Consider the following 22575-nt stretch of genomic DNA (forward strand, 5'->3'; position numbering starts at 1 on the left):
GAAACTTTTCTTAAATAAGAAACGTAAAGCTTTTTTTAAATTTTATTTTTTTTTTAATGAGGTGAGATATTGCAGATTTCTAACTTAGAACTAAAAAAAAAAGGGTGGTGAAGCACTGGAACAAGCTCCCCAGGGAAGAAGCCATGGCCCCAAGCCTGATAGTATTTAAAAAGAGACTGGTCAATGCCCTCAGACACATGGTGTGAACTGTGGGGTTGTCCTATGCAGGGCCGGGAGCTGGACTCAATAATCCTTGTGGCTGTCTTCCAACTCAGGACATTCTATGACTCTCAAACTCTTGAAATACTGGAAGTGTTTACTTCATTAAAACTATGCTGCAAAAAAAAGGGAAAGTGAAGAGAAACTAACTTATATCTTCTGCACGGATGATTTACATTTTTGTAGACTTTTAGAAACAGTTTTTAAAAATAAGAGTCTTTTTTATTTTAGATTTTTAGAGACAAAGATGAGTCAAACAAGGAGTTTTAGAGCTAAATCTATGTCTCATCTACGAAGTATAATAGATTTCACTGTGACCATAGAATATCAAAACCTTATTTTCAAAACCACATTGTATGTAACTATGGTTTTCTGTGCTCAGAAAACATCTCAAACAAGCACAATATCTCTCTACTTTTTCCACCCTGTGAACAGTATTGACTTAACTGATTCAAACTGGTAACCTCTAGGGAACTTACTGTAACATTAAGTACAACTACCAAAGTAAGTGTAAACACAGCCTTCTTAACACTGGAGTTACTGGGATGTCTCCACTTAAAATATGTTGGAAGTGAATACATACAGAAATATAAAACAAGAGTAATATATGCATCAACATATGCAATTTACTCGAAGTGGTTACAGGGAAGACATGCATGTCATCCTCTATAGACCTTACTTACAAGTATGCTACCATTATAAATTAAACTATGTATGTGAGCATGGATTAAACGAATGACAAAATTGAGCAAGAATGTATTACATATGCTAGTAACTACACAAAATTCTATCTCAAAATGAATTTTTCTTTTTGCTGTTGAGAAAGAAAATTTGTTTATATTTTTGTGCTGCACAAAAATGAGGAAATTCCTAGAGTCCTGTGTATTTGATCTCTTTGTTGGCATGAGCACAGCCAATATCACTCTGTGAGTTTTACTGCAGATGGAAATTATTTTCCTACAGAAGCTTTTGAAGCTTGTGAAGAATTGTTTGTTGACTAAGTCTTTGTTGTATTTTCATTTCCGTATGGTGAGAGAATAAGCATTTCCAACCAAATTCACCAGTCATTCCACTGAAGGGTGGATATCTAGCTTGAGGAGAAAATAATGAATTGCTTCATTTTGTCCACATGAAGATGTTCCTAAGTACTTCTCTTACATTTTTCTATTTTCTAAAAACAAATGTGTATACATTTATTAATATGCACAGATTAACCTACTCACTGAATCAGATTTATATAAGTTAAATACATTTAAAAAGTTTAAAAGCTTAGAAGTTTATTCAACAGAAAAGCCATCATTTGAAAAAAGTCCTGTCTGCTTTGTAAAGTCCTATACTGCACTGGAGCTGTTGCTGAGAAAGTGTTCCTGTTAAGTGAAAAGTGAAGTTCAGATTTGACATTGTAACAGGGACTCATATCTTACATTACTTATTTGAATGGGATGATAAATAACACCAGAGAATTTCAGGTACAAGTGGAAGATCTACATTTTAGAAAGCCTTCTATCCCCTTAGAAAAGGATTCCATATCAGTGCTTTGTTTCACTGAGAGAAAGGTTGATCAGTTCTAATTATCTAGCTTTTAAATGACAAAAGAAAAAGGGAATAAAAGTCTAAACTTAAAAGTGAAGTTAAAAATTATGCTAAAAAACATGTGGCTTTTTCCTAGAACCTTTAATTTTAGATTTAGTTATTTTCAGTATTTTAAAACTAATATCTGAAATTGTACTAAAGGCCAGAGCTAATGTCTTGATATATAACATGCAATATACTACAAAACTATAAAGTATCTATATAAAATTAAACCCTCTCTAGAATGGAGAGTGGAAGAATTAGCAATAATACTTATAGTATATAGTTAGAATTTTGTGAGCAAACATGTTCTGTATTAAAGAAACAAGTGACACTATGGTGTTCTAAATGTGCTAAGGCCTGTATATTTTCTTTATTTACTTTCCAGGAAAAAAAATTTTGAATAAGCAACAGTAAAAAGTCACCATTCATCTCTGTCTGCATCACAGTTGCAGTAATGCTGGGAATCAATGCAGGTCCCCTCTAATCCACAAGCACATTTTTGTACAGCAGGCAAGGAACCTCCCCAGTAAGTCTGTGTTTCATTGGTTCTTCCAATCCACCAGCTCAGTGGCATCCCATCTAAAAGGCAGGTTAGAGAAAATCAGTGCCCAGTTTTCTATCTTACTTCTCCCCATTTTTCTCATCCAAAGAAGTTTTCAAAAGTTTAAGCAGAGAAAAATAACTTCTCAAAATAAAAACCTTTAAACAACAATTGAAACAAAACAAAAACCACCTGCCTTTACTTGAAAAGTAATTATTCATTTTAATACTTCTGAATCAGGTATTAAATGATTGTCATAGGTTTTTGCTTACATTAGTGGAAAAGGGAACTCATAGACCCTAGCTCAGCCAGCCATGATATTAGATTCATTTATCTTAAGCAGTCCATTTATGCAATTCATTTTAAAATGGTCCACGAAAAAGGAAATACCATCACCCTAAAAATCAAGGTAGTTTATATTCCCAAGTAAAGATCAATTTGAAATCAGGTAACTAGCAGCAATAGGAGAAGAGTTACAGAAAAGCTATGCAGAAATGGTCTCATCCTGCTACCAAGAGTATTACAGAGTACTAATGCCCATGTGACAAATATGAAGCAGCTGAATAGTGGTGTTAATCAGAAATGTTCAAAGACAGCTGCTAGGTCATGGACAGCAGATTCGGAATTTATATAATCAGAGTGAGAAAAAGTCATATTCACAATGCTCCCATGAGTAAGTTGATGTATCTAGTGAGCAGAAGAGAGGTTTCACAGGACTATTACATCTTTGTATGATGCATCCATTCAGCATTGTTTGTAGCAAAATGATTAAAATGGATGTTTTCTTAATGTTACAGTACTGCAGATCAAGCTTAAACATATTATCAAGAAAGTACAGCAACAGAAAATATATAGAACAGATAAAAGCTAAAAGATATGAAGCATAAAGATAAAGCATCTCAAATGAGACAGAAGGGTCTTAGGTGAAATGCATGAAAGTCAAGGCATGAGAAGAAATCAAGTACTGCTAAATTATAGAGTTTCTTATAGATGTACTTCTTTTTGTTGTTGTTGGAGTTCTAAGTTTTCAGAAGCAGGCCCACACAAAGAAGGTGGAATTTATGCCAGTCTCAACTTCACCTACAACTGCTGCTGCTTATTAAACCTCACTGTTAGATAAGACCTCTGTTACACTGACAGTCTCTCAGATAGTAAACATATTGACTGCATTCATTACTGCACAACTGTCAGCCCAGCAGGCCAAAAAACAGTGTGAGCAGTTTCTGGAAAAGTCAAACTTGCATAATGGCATCAATGTCCAATATCAGTGTTTGTGTTTGCAAGCCGTCACAGGAGGAAGAAAACCTAGAGACAGTTTATAAATAATTTATCAGACAACACTTTAAAAAACTTCCAACAACTAAGACTGTAAAAAGATGAATATTTCTGCTATTTCGACAGCATGCCTTAGCTTTATCTTTTAGTCCTGAATTAATATTCCCAGTCTTTCACTAGGGAAATTGGGGTATGTTTAAAAGCTGGTCTCAGTTATTTGTTCATACAGCAGTGTCCTGGTTTTGTTAAAAACAAGACCAGTTCTCTTTTAGTGATTTTTCTTTCAGCTAAGTTCTTCTAGGTGGCTGCACTTTTCTGAGGTTTTGCCCGCGTATTTTTTCCTCAGATGCTGTACTTGGTGCTGATAAGACCAATGGAATGCTGAAGAAGCTCATATTTAGATTTGTTACTATGGTAGCCAAGAAAGACTGATAAGTTCTCCCATATTCCATTGTGAGAGGGGCGTGTTTAAGGAGAGGTGGATGAAACAGGTGACTTAAATTGACCAATTAAGTATTCCATCCCATAATCGTCATGCCCCCTAGATAAGAGGGTGGTCACAAGGGTCAAGCTCTTTGACCACGACTGGCATCTAGAGAGGACCTTGTTTGTCTGCCTGTGATCTATAGGCCTCAGGTCCTGTAATCCCTGCAACCGGTCTCCGGATTGCTGTGCAGTCCTGCCCATGACTTCCAGGGGCCTGAGCTGCACCGGCTGGAGCCGCCAGCTCCGCACGCCCAGCTCCTGCTGCTGGAGTGACGCCAGCTCCACATTGAGCACTCAAGATTCGTTTTGTATATTTTGTATATATTCTCTATTTATTAGTAGCATTAGTAAACCCCTTTAAAACCTTCCAACTTGAAGTCTAAGTTTCTTTTCCTTCTTTCTTCCCTATCATCATTCCACTCTGAAGGGAAGGGGTGGCAGGAGGTAAGAGGGTAACAGGGAGCGTCTGCCAGGGTTTATTGCTGCCTTGCCTTAAACCCTGACAGATGAGGAGTATTTACTGAAATGCTGCAAGTTCATAGTGATTAGCCCAGATAGTAACCCCTACTTTGGCAGAAAATGTTGCCTAAGTGAAATAAAGCTATTAATTAAAATGGCTAGGGGTTTCTTCATAATGATCACATAAATCTATTAACAGGTGACTTCTTTCATGACATTGTTTGGAAATGCTATCCAGACCAATCAAATGTAAAGTATTCTTAAAATACAGTCACTTAAGAATTACTATGTGGGTGCACGTTCCAAAAATTATTCCGAGTAGCCATCATCAAATTTAATACTTGTCAGGCAGAGCTAGTGAAGATTACAGAGAGCAGATATAGGAGGGATTAAATTGTGCAGACAATTTGTTAATATACCTATCTGCATTTCAAATTCTGATCTTCCATTGTGCTCCTAATGAATTAAACAGAACAAACTTGTTTCAGAAAAAAATTATTTGAATTTTGTTTCAATATCATGTATGCTTCAGTTATGAGCTGTTTGTGATTGATTTCTTTTTTTTTGTTTGTTTTGTAATTTTGGCTGTAAAAATCACTCAAAGAGACATGCGTAAATATAATCAAGCAAATGCTTAAATGTGATCTTAAATAGAAAAAGCTGGTGAAGACGATCTTCAGATGCTGAACAGATTAAATAAAAACTAAGTTGGCCTGTCCAAAATTTCAAACTAGATCATTTTATTTTCTTAAACTTCCCTCAAATTTTTGTATTCCAAACAGAATTCTTATGTAGCTCTCTGAAGTCTTCTAAATAGGCTGATCATCCTGTAAAATTTAAATACAATTGACACTTATAACTGCAACATCTTTACAAAAATTTGTAGTGAACCTCTAAAGTTTATAGTGCTGTGTGACCCCGGGACACCAAAAAAAAAAACAAACCAAAAAAACCCCCGTCCTGCTTGCCTAGGTCTTTCCCTCTCTTCTTTGACATGCATTTTTTCATGGTTTCTAGCTTGATCACTCTGCTGAAACTGGTGATTTGAGAAGGTGGGATTTATTGGTTTTGTGTTTTTTTGTTGGTTTGTTTGGGTTTTTTTTCACTTAGTCTGTGTGACAGTTAACAGCCTAAAGATATGAAATAGCTAGAGAGCATAATCTTGAAACCCTCTGATGGGTCTAAACCAAGCTTTTGAACACCTAACTGTAACTTCAATCTGGAGTCCATAGGTAAAAGGGGGCTTCAGTGGGACATCTTAAGCAGTATGTTCATCTTTTATGCTGCATAGATATTTTTGAGCAAGTATTTTGTTAAGAGTGAATTCTAGTCTAAGAAGTCTAGTGATGTCCATAACATAATTAAGGAGAAAGAATAAGAAAGGAAAGAGTTTAGAGACAGAATCAAATACTATCGCACTCAGAGGCCTGCTCTCTACTTTGTAGAAAAAAATGTAAAGAAATCAGTTTGGGCAGTTTCAAGAGTTTCTGGTAGACAAGTCAAACAATTCAAATTAGTTTTTCAAAAGACAGTAAAAAATGTGATTTTTTATTTCCACAGGAGTACTTAGAAAGGATTTTCATTATGAATTCTGTTAACAGCACCTCTGTCTCTGTGAAAGTTAGGTCTTAGGTAGACTACATAATTTCATTTTTCTTTAAGTATGTGAGAGGGTCTCCATTAATTTTTCTCTTAAAACAATTATGCTTTTGTCAGTAAACCACATTTTAAGGTTTTGTTTGTTTGTTTTTCTATGAAAGCTTATATTGGACAGTGGAAATTTAATGGTATCTATGCTTGTGGTCAAACACTGACAATATGCACATTAAGTGTTCAAAAACATTCAGTGATAAACTTCTAATAACTATGCAATAGTTTGTGTTCTTTTAAGGAGGTATTTCCTCAGTCATTCCTTCATTAAAATGTAAAATTCCCTGGAAGCTAGGCCAAAAGGAGTTCTGTTAATAATAATATCTATTAATTTAAAAGAATTAAGAGAAAAATTAATCTTAAGAGCACTTAGTTCTGTGAATGAAGACCATTACAAAACAACATTTGTGATATTCTGGTTCACATATCTCTTGGCAACTTACAGGACTCTGAGTACTAGAAATTGGAAGCAGTTCAAACTCCACAGTAGCAAAATGCCATAACATTGATAGAAATAAATACCTTTAGCAGCCAATAAAAAAAAATTAAAAATGCACTGTGCAACATAATAAGATTTTTCTGTTTTACTTACCTGGCTTATCTAAAAGTCTTGACTTTTTGCAGTGGTAAGCAAGCTCCTGTTCACAGTGCTCTGCATGGTTAATTGTATCCTGAAGCTGGTCTAGGCTGGCAGAGTACTTGAAAAACACAGTGTGGGGGTTCTCTCGATTAGCACTTTTGACTCTGGTTAGGTTGGTGTTGTTGTGCTGTATAATCGTCCATGTTGTATCTTTCAAAAGATGTGAAAAATAATAACAAATGAGAAGTAGTAGTTGCATAAGTTGTTAATTGAACAAGAATGTATGATTAAATAAACCTAAGTGACTTCTTCGATCCCAAAAAGTGCTTTTGGGCATATGAGAGAGAGACATAAATCACTGAGCAAAAATGAAAATAATTAATGATTGTTTCTATTTATAAATACATTATCATACCATAGCTGTAACAGCTATTCAGCTTGTTATGATTATTGAATAAGGAAAGTTTAAGGGATGACACTCAAATAATTATTTCTGAAATAATATATGGTTTACTTGGTAAATTGCCGTGAAAGAATAGAAAGAAATAATGCTTACTATTCTTACTTTTCCCAGGCTTAAGTTGTTTATAATATGACACTACACTACATATATCACTATAATTGGAATTAATTTACGATGTATGAGATATTGGCCTACACCCTTCTTCTATGATATTAAGAAGCAAAAGTAGCTCTCAAATATTGTACTTACTATAAACTCAGATTACAGGAAAGTGAGTTATTCTAGCCATCTAAAATCAAATAGTACTCATTATTAGAAATATTATTCAAAACATGTATTTAGTCAAGGGCTAAGAACTGCAGCTTGCAATGTTCAAAAGAAAGTTTCTTCCAAACACCTGACATAAAGTTAATTTATAGCAGTCGCCATGGGATGCCCACGTGATTCAGCCTGTAACATGATGAAATACTAGTTCAGAACTGAGAGCTGCATTTCCCTAAAAAGCACACACTAGTCTTAAGTTGACTTTTAGCTTGGATACTGCTGGGTAAGGAAGGTACATACTTCATTGCATTGTGTAAACTGGCCTTATGATTTGTGTTAAGTGGAGGCATGCAAAATACTGCCAAAATATTTAATGCAGAAGCACATGAACTCTGTCTGCAGGATTTTTTTTCCCATGAATCACTAATACATATTCAGTATTCCAACAATGATTTGTAGAAAAATGTGTTCCAAGGTAATTCTCTTGTAATAAAAGAGCAGAAGAGACTTGCATATAAATATAATTCAAATGGATGAATACTAAACAATATATTACATGTTTGTAAAAGGCATGTGCTATGAGGTGTAGTCTGCTGTGACTCTCCCCAACTTGGAGACATGTTGCTTACACTAAGCAACAAAGCAGTTCAAAATATATTTCCAGTTATATTGATACTTCAGAAATATCCTTTAATAAATAGTCTAACTTCCTACAGCAATTATGGAAAGTGATTTTCATTCTAAAAGCTTAGTACAATGGAAAACCACACAGATCAAGAACTAAAACTGATGCTGCAATACTTAAATGAATACATTACTTTAAAAGCTACTAGAAGCCATAGGCTATGTACTATATATTTACTTTCAGACTACAAAAAATTATTTTCCTGTGCACTTAGACAGAATAAACATGACACTGGCTGGTACGATAGCACAGAAATGCATTTGTTACTCTGTCTTATAGTTTGTATACACAGAAATGCAACATCAAACACTCTGCTTAGTAGCACAGAGATTACTAAATATAGGTGTGTGATTAAGGCTCATGTATCCTGCTGTTTTCTACTGTTGCCAAGGCCCTTCACCTATGAATAGGGAACCACTGAGCTTATTCTGTTTCAACTTCCTCTTGCAAAGCCTATAATACTCTGACCCCTACAACTAAAATCCACTTCAAAGCAGGAGTGAGCAGGCTCCCAGGTAAAGCCTGTCTGGGTCAGTCAGGTTAAGTTTAGATTCATGTTCTTTGTATTCTTGTAACTTAATAGTCAATCTGAGTAGATATGAGACATGTTATTTTTTTCTAATTTGTACTATTCATGATAATATTTCTGATGTTCTGATAGTAGTATTTCTTATATTTAACAAAGCTGTATTTTATTTCCCTAGCTTCCTACAGGCCACACACAGATGACACTATATTTATAGAGAGGAAAGTACTGCTTGTCACTTAAAGACAAATATTTATCAGAAAACCTAAAGGAAATAAGAAGGTGAGAGTCTTTTTTTTTTTTTTTTTAATATATATAGATTAAGATATGTCTATTGATGCAACTTTGGTTACCAGTTTTTTGGTCAAAATATAGTATTTTATTCAGTACATGTTCAAGGTGCCAAAAAGCGTATGTCTGGAAATATAGCAAACAGAGTACTTTTTGTACATGCACATAGACACAGACACAAATATATCTGAACTTTATTGTGAACATAAAAATTAAGATAAACAAGCCAGCCATGAGATCCATTATCACATTCCCAAACTAAAAAAAAGAAAGCCAGTTACTTCAAAGTTTGGTCATCTTAACTGGCAGTGTGCACTGAAGGTTTTGACCTCTAAGAATCAAAGCAGGGAGAGGCACCTCCCTCCCAGCTGCCTGAAAATAAAGCCCCATGACTGTCAAAAACAAGGCAGTGCTGTAAGAAATGTGTGCATCTGCCTTCTCTGCCTCTGTTGGGAAAAGGGAATACTACTCACGATGAAACTGGGAACAAAACAAATATAGAAGATTCATCTTGTCAGGCTGCATCTTGAGATGAAGAACTGATCTATGAGGTTTGCTTAATGTAGTAAATAAGGACTGACTGAGGAAAATGGCAACAGCTGTCCATGAACATACAAGAATAAATCAGAATATACACCTTGGAGGGTTATACCCACTTTAAAAAATTGACATTTTTCTGCTATGATTCTTTGGTCTCTTTTAGTCTCATAGGACACAAGGATATTTCTATTTAACGGCCTGTGCTAGTCCAAAGTGTGCCCATTGTGAGCTTGTTGAAAAGCAGACTAACATCGAACTCCAATATTTAAAACTTCTAAGTGATATAAATGGTCAGATTCAGAGAACTGCGTTAAGAGGAGGAGCCAGGGAGCCTGAGATTGAGGCTGTGAGAGTCCTACTTGTTGTATTTCCATTCTCCAAAGATCTACTTGCATTTTGAAAAGTGAAGCTTAATGTCTACATTCCTCATAAGAAAAGCCAGTTGTGAATTACAATGTTTTCAGAAGGCTACAGAGAAAAATCAGTAATTCATAAAACATAAACTTATTTTCTCATTTCCTTAAATGTCCTCAAGAGGCTGGAACTTCAATGAAAACAAAGCCGCTCCCCAAAAAAGAACTATTATGACATTGTCTCCATATGGAACACATGTCCCTTTTATGCAAAGTACAACAGGAACTCAGTGTTAGCTTCACAGCCTGAATCCTCTTGTTATTCTAATTTTTCTCCCTAATTCTTTGCCCAGTATTCTGAGCTAAGCAGTCCCCTTCATTTTGTTGTGCATGTGTACATTAACTTTAAGAGCTACGGAGACTTATTTCTCAATAACTCATGTTTCAATACAATAAGCATACATGTAGACCCAGTTGTGAGTTAAGGAAGTTTATCAACTCACCTGTCATATTACAGTATACAAGAAATGGTCCCAAGGGGCCACTTCCATCTGAATCAATATTGTAAAAACCTGAAGTGTTCCCTCTGTGCTTATAGGCTTCACATGATTGCTCATAGATGGCTGTAAAAGAACATATTCCATCACAAATGTTATGGCATAATTTTATATTTTATTCAGAGAATGAAAAAAAAAAAAAGTTCTGTGGAGCCTGTCAACAGGGGAAAGAAGTTCTGTGCATTCACTGCTAAAGAATATGGAATAAATTACGGAATCAAAATTATACTTTCATTTGAATTTGTAAAGAACATTTCATTTTACTTATTGGGCAGATGATGAGGGCATTTTTAAGCATTTTCTTCCATATTTCCAGCTGGAAACTTCAGGGACTATATGGTGAAATGTGGGTGAGTAAATGCTTGTAAAACTGCTGAGAAATGTGAATGACAAGGGTATTATTTGGATCATGGCAATCAGATTTTGAGAAAACAAATACTAACTCTTGCAAACAAATCAGATTGTTGTTGTTGTTGTTATTACATACAATAGAAGGTAGGCAGTATTTCTAGTGGCTTTGATTGTCTCTTGGCATTTTTTGTCTTTCACACTTCTTATTTTCTTCCCTTTTTAAATAGAAGGGCAAATGATATGCTAGATAATACAGTAAAATAACTAAATAAGGAAAATGACAGTTCCTCAGTCCCATGTCATGTATACTTTACATCAGTCAAGGCCTCAAGCAAGTCTGTGATCACTACTTTCATGATCAAAAACCTGATGAGAGGGACTTATCAGTCTGCCTCTATACTTAAGCAGACAGGAACCACTGATAGTAATGCTGCAGCTAGACCACATTAGCCTAACTTCTTTAACCATTATATTGTTATTGAGCAGTCATACTGTTCTGGTTTTTCTTTTTCAGATTAGACTGTGTGCTCTGCCAGCTATTGTCAAACCTTGAAAACATTCTGCCAAAAAGAAAGAGGCATTAAACACAGAAGAAAAAACAAAACAAAACAAAACAAAACAGAGTGCTATACTAATGAAAACAGAACTCCACAATAATTTTTAACCATGTAGAAGATTTTGAACTATATAAATTGAGTTTATTTAAATTTAGGAAAAGAAACCAAATCAAACCAAACCAAAAAACTAAAACAATAAATTACTAGTACAGTAATCTAAAAGAGGTTCTGTTTAAGAAAAAAAATAGTTTTTGGAAGATTGTGATCTCCATATTTTTTTGTCTGATGTTTACTGACATTATATAGCATAACTTATAAAAAAAAAAAAAAATTCATTCAGATTGCTTACTCTATGAAATATTCAGAAAACACGACCTGTATAATTTTCAAATGGAATTTTGTGGTTTCTTACAGAAATATTCTTAGTTAAATTTAAACAACACAAAAGAGATTAAATTATTCATTAACTCTTTCATGAGTGTGGTAGTTTGTATACTAATATTTTGAGATCAGTAACTTATTTCTAGGTTTATAAGAAAAATAATGTTTTTTTTAGAATTTAAGAGGCACATTTATTTCTTTTGAAATTGCACAGAAGTGTGATATTATGGCCAAAAATTATTCATAATTCTTGATTTAAAATAATGGCTAAAGTCACTAAAATAAAGTACTAAGGGTCTTCCATTTTCTATCAAAAATTACAGCATTTTATTAATCATAGAAAAAAAACAAACACCCATCCTGAAAGGTTTTTATATATTTTTTTGACAATGAATACAAATTCAATAGCACTTTTCATATTACATTATCTCTCACAGACTCCTAATCATTAGGAAATCATGGCTTCCATCTGTCGCCATAGATATAATTAGCTGATTCAACATACAGTTTTTCAAATTATAATGAATGAAATTACCTTCATCTTAACTTTGGGCTTGTCATAGGGAGGTCTGCTGCCTCCCTGGAGATGGGGTTACAGACATCAAAAGGAAACTTCCTGACTTGATTAGGCACTCAGAGCATTATCCCCTAATAATTTTTTCAGGTAAGTGGTGGTGAAACTGAAGAGGGAAAACTTAAGGCAATCAAGAAAGACTTCAGGGCCTTCAGATGACTGGTAAAGGGTTCAAGAGCACAAGCAGTGTTCTGCTCCATCCCCACTGTTGCAGGGTATCACAAGGAAAGATGCAGGAAGACCCACCAGATCAATACCTACCTGTGGGACTGGTGTCACCAGCAGAAGTTTGCTTTTTTTGATCATGGGGCAGCTTGCATGGCAACTGGCCTGCTAGTAACAAATACGACACACTTGTCTGAAAAGGAGAAAAGGATCCTGGGTGGCGGGAGTTGGCAGGGCTCATTGAAAGGGCTTTAAACTAAATTTGAAAGGGGAATGGGAGGAAACCAGGTGTGGTAGAGGCAAACCCAAGTGCAGCATGACAGCATTTAAGGCAAGGAGTGCTAGTCAGGCCCTTTGGTGTGACATCCCAGTGGAGGTAGGGGTTGGAGAGCCATGCTGTCGAAGAAACACAAGAGTTTTTGATGTGTTAGAACCGTGGAAGCTCTTGAGAAAGGCCACAAAGGAATTACGGTTTCTCACCAGCAAAAGCTGGCAAAATCAATGGCCCAGTTGAAGTGCATCTATAGGAATGTGCACAGCATGGGCAACAAACAGGAGGAACTGGGAGCCATTGTGAGGCAGAAAAACTACAATGTGGTTGCCATCATAGAAACATGATGAGATAACTGTCACAACTGGAGTGCTGCATTAGATGGCTATAAACTCTTCAGAAGGGATAGGCAAGGAAGGAGATGAGGAGGGGGAACCCTGTATGCGAGTGAGTGTTCTGATTGTGTGGAGCATGATGAGGGTGATGATAAGATTGAGAGTCTATGGGTGACAACAAAGCAGAAGGGCAACAAGGTGGACATCCTGGTGGAAGTCTGTTACAGACCACCCAACCAGGATGAAGAGGCAGATGGAATTTTTTGCAGGCAGCTGGGAGAAGTGTCTTGATTGCTAGCCATTGGTTCTTGTGGAGTACTCCAACCTATCAGATATCTTCTGTAAATACAACACAGTAGAGAGGAAGCAGTCTAGGAGGCTCCTGGAGTGCGTGGAAGACAACTTCCTGAAACAGCTGGTCAGTGAGCCTACTAGGGAAGTTCCCATTGAACCCATTGTTTGTAAACAGAGAAGGATCAGTGGGTAATGTGTCAGCTGGAGTTTGCCTTGGGCATAGTGATCATAAAATGATTGAGTTTTCTATTATTGGAGAAATAAGGAGGGTGGTCACCAGAACTGCTGCTTTGGATTTCCAAAGGGCAGACTTTGATCTGTTTAGGAGGCTGGTTGGCAGAGTCCCTTGGGAGGCAGTCATGAAGGACAAAGGAGTCCAGACAGGCTATTTGCTCTTCAAGAAGGAAATCTTAGAGATACAGGACCAGGCTGTTCCTGTGTGCTGAAAGATGAACCAGCAGAGAAGGATGCCAGCCTACTTAAATAGAGAGCTTTGGCTGGAACCCAGGAATAAAAAGAGAATTTATAACCTTTGGAAGAAGGGGCAGGCTACTCAAGAGGACTACAAGGATGCCATGAGGTTATTCAGGGAGAAAATTAGAAGGGCCAAAGCTCAACTGGAGCTGAGCCTGCCCACTGCTCTAAGAGAGAACAAAAAAATGCTTTTATAAACACATCAGCAACAAAACAAGGAGAATCTCCACCCTCTGGTGGATGCAGGGTGAAACACAATGACAGAAGAGGAGTGAAAGTTGGAGGTACTAAATGTCTTCTTTACCTCAGTCTTCAATTATAAGACCAGTTGTACCCAAGGTACACACTCCGCTGAGCTGGAAGACAGGGACAGGGAGGAGAATGAAGCCCAAATAATCCAAGGCGAAATGGTTAGTAATCTGCTACACCACTTACACACCCAGAAGTCTATGGGGCCAGATGGGATACATCCAAGGGTGCTGAAGGAGCTGGCAGATGTGATCACTAAGCCACTTTCTATTATCTGTCAGCAATCCTGGCTAACTAGGTAGGTCCCTGTTGACTGGAAATTGTCAAATACAAAAAGAAGGGCCAGAAGGAGGATCCAGGTGAGCTCGGTGCTGGGGAAAGTCATGGACCAGATCATCCTGGGTGCTATCACATGGCACATAGAGGACAACCAAGTGATGAGGCCCAGTCAGCATGGGCTTATGAAAGCCATGTCCTGCTTGACCAACCTGTTCTCCTTCTATGACAAGCTGACTTGTTTAGTAGATGAGGGGAAGGCTGTGGATGGTGTGTACTTAGACTTCAGTAAAGCCTTTGACACTGTATCCCACAGCATTCTCCTGGAGAAGCTGGCAGATTGTAGCCTGGATGGGTGTACTATTCAATGGATAAAGAACTGTCTGGATGGACAGGCCCAATGATTTGTGGTGAATAGAGCGAAAACCAGTTGGTTGGTAGTCACAAGTGGCATTCCCCAGGGTTCAGTACTGGGGTCAGTTCTGTTTAATATCTTTGTCAGCCATCTGGATGAGGGGATTGAGTGCATCCTTAGTAAGTTCGCAGATGACAAAAAATTGGGTGGGAATGTTGATCTACTTGAGGATAGGAAGGCTCTAGAGAGGGATCTCGCCTGGCTGGATTTTTGGGCTGAGGGCAGTTGTATGAGGTTTAGCAAGGTTGCACATGTGTTGCAACAATTACATGCATTGCTTTGGGCTCAAGGAAGAGTGGCTGGAAAGATGCCTGGTGGAAAAGGATCTGGGGGTGTTGATAGACAGGTGGTTGAAGAGGAGGCAGCAGTGTGCCCAAGTAGCCAAAAAGACCCACAGCATCCTGGTATATATCAAAGAATAGTGTGGACTGAGGAAGTGATCGTCCAACCGTACTCAATGCTGAAGAGGCTTCACGTTGAACACTGTGCTCAGTTTTGGGTTCCTCACTATACAAAAGACATTGAGGTGCTAAAGAGAGTTCAGAGAAGGGCAATAAAGCTGGTGAAGGGTGTAGAGAACAAGTCTTACAAGGAGCGGCTGAGGGAACTGGGACTGTTTAGCCTGCAGAAAAAGAGGCTGAGGGGAGATTTTATCACTGTCTACAACTACCTGAAAGGAGGTTGTAGCATGGATGCCGTTTGTCTCTTGTCTCAAGTAGCAAGTGATAGGACAAGAGGAAATGGCCTCAAGTTGCACCAGGGAAGATTCAGATTGGATACTATGAAAAAGTTCTTCACAGAGAAGGTTGTCAGGCACTGGAACAGGCTGCCCAGGGAAGTGATGGAGTCATCATCCCTGGAGGTGTCTAAAAGGTGTATAGATAAGGTTGTTAGGGGCATGGTGCTAGAGTTAGGTTAGGTTATGGTTGGACTCAATGATCCTGAGGGTCTCTTCCAATCGTAAATGATTCTATGAATCTACGGTTCTATATTATACACTGTGGTATATAGTATAGACTGTATTATTGTAATCTTTTCTTTGTAATAAGAATTTTCTTAAAATTATTATTTATACCAGTGTGTTATTTACAATTAAGGCATTACAAGAAAAGTCATCACTGTTTTTGACTCTTATAAAAGCAAGATTTAATAGGCGGTCTTCTAAAATAAGTGATTTCTCAAAAAATCCCATGTGTGTAGACTTATGTTCTTTTAATAAAATCTATCATTGACAACCAGGATTGTGTAGATTTTGTAAGAAAAATTTGCAAGGACAGAATTTTTTATCAGATCATTAGAATAGTCTTTGGAATTAAAAAAAAAAAAATATATATATATATATATTTGTAAAGTTTCAGAAGAATTTCTAGTGATTAGAAGCATATAATGAAGACCAGAACAATGATTTATTCCGCTTCCAGAATATGTGTAAACTAATACAAAAGTAGAGCATCTCCTTAGTAATTAGTTAAGTTACTTTCAACTAGGGTTTGTTGTTTTGTTTGTTTGTTTGTTTGTTTGTTTTCTTTTTTTTATTTTTCCTAATCTTCCTGATTCAGTAAACTGCATAAACACATGTTTAGGGCTTAGCACTGTGCACATTACCTTTCACCTGCATGCAGTCCCCTTGTCTTAGAAAAAAATAAGTTATTAATTCTTGTAATGAATTAAGGTTAATCAAACACATTTCTAAATTTTTTGCTGATTGAGAAAGTACAATTATATGGATGGAGGAGGATATTACTGACTATCTCATGTAACTTATGAAAAATGTGAAACAGAAATAGAAATACATTTGAACTTTCAATGAGTTTTTACTGCTATGTATTTTGAATTTTCAAGGCCTTTCCTTGAACCAACTCATGAATATTTACATGACAGAAAAATCTTGTAATGTGAATAACCAATACAAACGTATATTTTTGTGGTGAAAAAAATCAATCAAAAATAAAAGAATAGTCAGAAAACTGCCTAGACTTACGATAGTGGCAAGTAGCTCCCTTGTAACCTGTATTTGCACAGTTGCAGTAGAAGCTGTCCCAGGACTGTGAGCATTCACCACCATGTTCACAATAATTAGGCAAACACCTAAAATGAAAAAGAAGGAGCATGTTCACTCTCATTTCTGTTCATTTACATGTCACTTGTACTTATCAAGGGATGAAAAATCATAGAAAAGAAGTATAATAACATGAAGGAAGCCTTCAAGCTCATTGGGGAAATTACTAGAAAATTCAGAGTATTTCACTTCATCTTCCCCAATATTCCTATAGCTTATAATCAATATATTAATTATGCAATAAGCCTAAAAGAATAAAAATGAAGTGTAAAGTGTATAATTCTTACCATTCAACTGTCTGCATTCAGTACAGATTGATAAATGAAAGATTTACATGCTGATAGTTCACTGACAAGTTTTGCAAATGATAGGATTTCTTCAACAACATGTGTCACAATAAAGCAAAGCAGCATCACAACAGATTTCTTTTTGTTTTTCTAAAAAAATAGAAAAATAAAACCAAACCAAACCAAACAACAACAACAAAACATACAAAAAAGAAAACAAAACCAAACAAACATACACACACCAAAACCACTATCACATAACAAATAAAACTGCCCATAGTACCTGAGAGGTATTTCTTATTCTAAAATCATAGTTACTTTCTATTCTAGAAAGAGTAAAATATTTAGTATGTCAGTTTGTCAGTTCCATAAAAGAAGTAACTATCAGAAAAAAAAAAGTTTTCATTCTGGTATTATGAGTAGAAACCTGAATTTGCCTGTAACTGCTTAATGGTTAAGACTGAAGCAGTTTACCTAAGTATAAAATATTGCATGAGGTGAAAAGAAGAAGAAACTAAAACAAACCAACCAACGAACCAAACAAACAAACAAAACCCCACAAACAAACAAAACCACACACCTGAAAATATATTGAAACAGGGTGTCACATTTTAACCAATTATTTACCAGGTCTTCACCTTAGAAATTAGTTAACATTCTAATTGCAGTGATTGCACATGTATATATGCATGTGTCTATGACAGAGCTTAGAAAATGCAAGAAGGCTTTATTTGTCATATTAGCCACAGGAAGAAGAAAAGAGGGCCACTAATATTCATGGGGTCTTAAAATACTTTTTAATTCATTGAAGAAATCTTATGAGTGTTTAAATTAAGATAGTAGAAAGTCCAGCAGTTCTTACATCTGCCCTATGAATAATTCAGGAGTTTGTACATTCACTCCTCCTGACTCTCAAAGCATTTTGTCTTCTTTTCATGTTTACAGACAAAGATAAGCAGAGGTTTTCAGAGAAGGGAAGGTGAAAAAAAGAAAAAAAAAAAAAGAAAAAGTGGCAGGTAAAGTGTAGGTAAACTAAGTAAAGTGATATAGCTCACGTATTTTCAAAGAAATAAGTGACATTTTTCCAGTGAAACAGCTGATCTTGTTTCTATTATCTCACAGAATGTTATTTCTAAGACAAGTAGATGATGATGTATGTGTCACTGAGCTTTGGTTTGGAACACAAAAATGAACTTTAGGCACCAGGTTTATGATTACTTTGATAGAAAATACTTTGTTTGAAGGAATTCTATAAATGTGCATGGTAATAACTCTTAGGATAAATGCTTAATTTTGTTTTCTAGGGGTATCATCAGTTGTTATAAATATATGTCTCTTCTAACATAGCTGCCATTTGGGACTTTCACTGTATCCTCTTACAGCTGCTCTGCTTGCATGTATTTTAGTCAAAATTTTTCTTGTCTTATTTCATTCTGTTAAATACATAATTATCCCTAAATTGCAAGTGATTTACTTGGTTTTGTTTGTATTGACTCCCTGTCCATATTAATAATCTTCCAAACAGTATTCATAAGATGAAAATCTTAGATTAAATTGACGACAATTGAACCAAATTTAATAGAAGTTAAAACAATTCAGAATGTAATTTAAATCTTTTAACATTGAACCTTACATCTTCCTCCTGTTTCAGAATGTATAACAGCAAGTAGTCCCTAACTACATCAAAGTGAAGCTGTATTTACATTATATGCTATGACCCTACCCAAAGCAAGATTTAGAACATTGCTTTCTCTGAGGAAACTAATTTTAGAATGAAAAAAAATTTCTAATATTATTAAAAATGTTTCCAATAGTTCACCTGTAAAAGGCAATTTTTGGATTCATTACCATTATCTGCTTAAACCAGAAAAAAAAAAAAAGTAGCTGATTAAGCATTTACCATAAATTACTTGATAATATACTCTAAAGTCTGTGATATCTGAAAATAATATATGATTTAAAATCAAGGAAACAAGCTAATAATAATCATAAGCTAATATTCAAAAGAGAACATTGAGCCAGAACATGAATATACTTTTGCTATAGAAGGACAAATAAGAACCTCTCATGCCAATCATCTGCTAAATACGTGTTTTATGCACTTGTGATGATTCCAAACTTATAATGCACTTATAATGATTCCAAACAATTGATAGAAGATATTTTGAAAATAATAACTGACTGCTGCAAATTTTAACTATTTTTCTTTTTTTCAGTCTTGAATAAAAAAAAAAAAGGGGGGGGGGGGAGGGAGAAAAGTATTTGAAAACAATGCAAGTGTTAGTGTCTTTTTTTTAACATATAAAAATATTTATTCTATTTTTTTGTTAAACAAACTGCTGCCAGAACACCAAAGGCAATAATTCCTGGTAGGCAACTGTACGTTTCTATGTAGGGCTTGATGTAATTGTGGCAGATTCATCTGGTACTGTCTTCTCAGAGACTAAATGTGCTAACTTTGTAAGACATTTAGAATGATAGTGTGTCCTTTAAAATTACTTTTTGAATGGTTTATATATAATTAGTAGTTATTAATACTAATAGCTATATATTGATAAAGGAGCTGAGAGAAAAGATATTAAGGAGAAATGTATGGTGAGAATTATTTGCATACCCAAAAGGCATATGAGGAATGGAATAATATAAAGATATTATACAATGAAAAGGCTAAAAGGAGTACGTGGGAAGAGCAATGACTGGAAAAAGTAATAATAATTTAAGCATAGGAGGAGGAATTGAAAATTTTATGGAACTGAGAAAATAGTAAATAATAAAATGTTAGGGATTTTTTTTTGTTCAAATAGAAGAACAGGTTAATAAATTATGTCTCAATGAATGAAAGAATGATTAACCACCATCTGTCAAACAAGATTGCAAATCTGATAAAGCATACTCTATATATGTTAAATGTGTATGTATATACAGATGAGATAAACAAGGGACCCAGTCAAATTATTTTCTGATTTTTACTGTTGCATATAAATTCTGATCACTATGCAATTTTAATTTGCGTTCATGTACTTTAAATCTGCAAAACTAGCACTTTTAGTGGTTCACTGTTTTTACTACAAAAGCCGTCAATAACTCCAGAATTTCAGTCATGCTTCATTATTTGTAACTGGAGTTGCAAAGACTCCCATAAAAACTATAGAACAAAATAATGGTTTATTTGCCCTCACCTGTGGGAAGGATCCCTGCCGTCAAGAGCACAGTGTCAAAAATACTGATTACTTTAGCTTAGGGCAAGCAAAGACATGTAGATATAGTGGTAGGAAGAAAATACTTTCTCTCAAATGGTGTGGTGCACAAGATGATACAAACTACATATTAGGAGCTGTTTAATACATGTAAACGATTCTAATGTTGGCAAAAAGAGTGTATCTTATCATCTGGGATTTATGGGGAGATATACAATTAATTTGATAAAGAGAAACATGAAGTTTATTCCGGATGAAGAGCTGCAGATATCAAATAGAATGAAACTGTGTGAGGAAACTAGAAAGAAACAGTCCCTGGAGCAACCTAGCACAAGACTAGGAGGGCCTTTTAATAAGTCTGTTATGAAATAAAAGATAATGTCTATAATGAAATTGATGAAAATGGGTGGATTAAATTTCTGTTTTGAAAGTTAGGAAGGGATATGGTAAGCATGCCGAGAACAGAAAACTAAACCTGGCAGAGCTAGTGCAAGAAAGGTGCAATTCTCAAGAAATAAGAAGACACAAATTAACATCAGCAAATTTAAGAGAAAACAAACCCAACCAAACAAAAACCTTGCATAAAGGCTATTTTTTTTTACATTTGGTATCATTGATCATGTGAAACTACACATAATTTTGATTAACTGTGAGAGCAACAGAAACAAACAAACAAACAAACAAAAGCCAAAACAACAACAAAAAATAGCTAAAACACTTTGAGGAAGACTGGCTGGGAAGTTTAAATGGCTTACACAAGTCCATACTGAAAATCAATAAACAAACAAACCAAACTAAACACAGAGATGGCAGTGAAGTTAATGTAAAATAAGGACGGTAACTATCTTCATATGCTACATAAATTCAGCAAGATAAAAATTTGAGAAAGGACTATCTAAAAATCTAACATCTTCAGTGCAGTGCTTAAAAGCAACAACAACAAAAAAAGGGTAGCTTGCAGTTCCGAATAAAGTAAGTGAAAATTTTTATGACATTTCAAATACTGTAAACAATTATGGATTCCTATATACTGAGATTCAGAGGAACTTTCTAAATATTTACACACTCAAAATTCATTTTAAAACCCACATGTACATGTTTATTTATAATGGCCATTCAAAAGCTGATCAGTGTTGGAACAGCTACATGTAAAATTGTACCATCTTTCTTTAAAAATTTTGGTAAATTGTCTCTGCATTCATAGAGGAAGAGATGGCTTCCAAATGACAGCTCTGAGGTGGGTGTTTTGAGAGGTTCTCAGTTAGACTGTACATTGAAAAATTACTGGTAAATCACAGGCAGTAATTGGCATCAATTATATTATGAACCAATTTGATGATGCTTTCTACTCATAATGTTAATTAGATCTCCTTTAATGTGTTGGACTAAAGAATATGAGGATTCCCACATTACATTCTTTGGACCTGATTCTGTTCCTGGTTCTGTCTGTATACTACAAGCAAAAAATCACGAGCAGTGTGGTGAAAATGGAGTAAATTTAACTCCAGAACCAAAAAAACCAGAAGTGTTTAAGAAACTAGGAGGAAGTGTCATGAGGTCTCTAAGGAAAGAGATGGTGAAAGAGATTTGGAAAGTGAGAAAATTAGTCAATAGGAGTAGAGTGGGAGAAAGCTAAAAAGAAACATAAACATATGCTGCATCCCAAATACAAATCCCTAACAAGTTCTATGGTAGAGTTTTGGATGAGACCGGACTCTGTTTAGTCATATGTCTACCACGGTTACTGCCTACTGCAATGTCAGGATTAACTTAGTAGGGGCTAAATTGGCATGAAATGATATCATATTCAACTGTGTTTGTTCTTAAAATATGATAGATATAGAAAGGATAAAATTTTAGGCAGATTTCTAACCTCCTTTTAGAGGTTTCTTTACAGTAAGGACTACTATTTTGTCTCTGATTTACAAGTCATTATGACTTTCTTAAAAATAATAAACTGAATAGATGTACACTGTATTCTATCTATGAATAGAAAGCAGGTCACAGAAGTATGTCTGTGCGACTGAACCTGAAATTGGTTATGGTCTTGAAGCAGATCTATGCCTGCACTACAAAAGGACTTTTTTTTTTTTAAGATAAAAAGGCAACTTTTGAGGATTAGAAATTTAGGGGTGGCAGAGAAATGTTTACAAGCCCATCTTCCAGCTGCCTGTTGTGTCATTTCAAGACCTTCTTTCAGCTTGGTACAGGGCAATCACTTCTGGA

At 35.5% G+C, this 22575-nt stretch overlaps 1 protein-coding gene across 2 annotated transcripts in view; it reads right to left on the bottom strand.

Moving 5' to 3' along the window:
* Positions 1-22575, bottom strand: part of CNTNAP4 (contactin associated protein family member 4) — a gene marked incomplete at both ends in the record, with an annotated part of 241836 nt that overhangs the window by 36826 nt on the left and 182435 nt on the right. For both annotated transcript variants that reach the window (XM_080362064.1, XM_080362065.1), the window contains 4 exons: positions 2217-2373; positions 6798-6995; positions 10411-10530; positions 16788-16894. In XM_080362064.1, the coding sequence (XP_080218190.1) occupies positions 2217-2373; positions 6798-6995; positions 10411-10530; positions 16788-16894 (582 nt within the window). The remainder of the gene's footprint in view (positions 1-2216; positions 2374-6797; positions 6996-10410; positions 10531-16787; positions 16895-22575) is intronic.

The sequence above is a fragment of the Nesoenas mayeri genome (assembly GCF_963082525.1).
Source record: "Nesoenas mayeri genome assembly, chromosome: Z".
In the NCBI taxonomy this organism is placed as follows: domain Eukaryota; kingdom Metazoa; phylum Chordata; class Aves; order Columbiformes; family Columbidae; genus Nesoenas; species Nesoenas mayeri.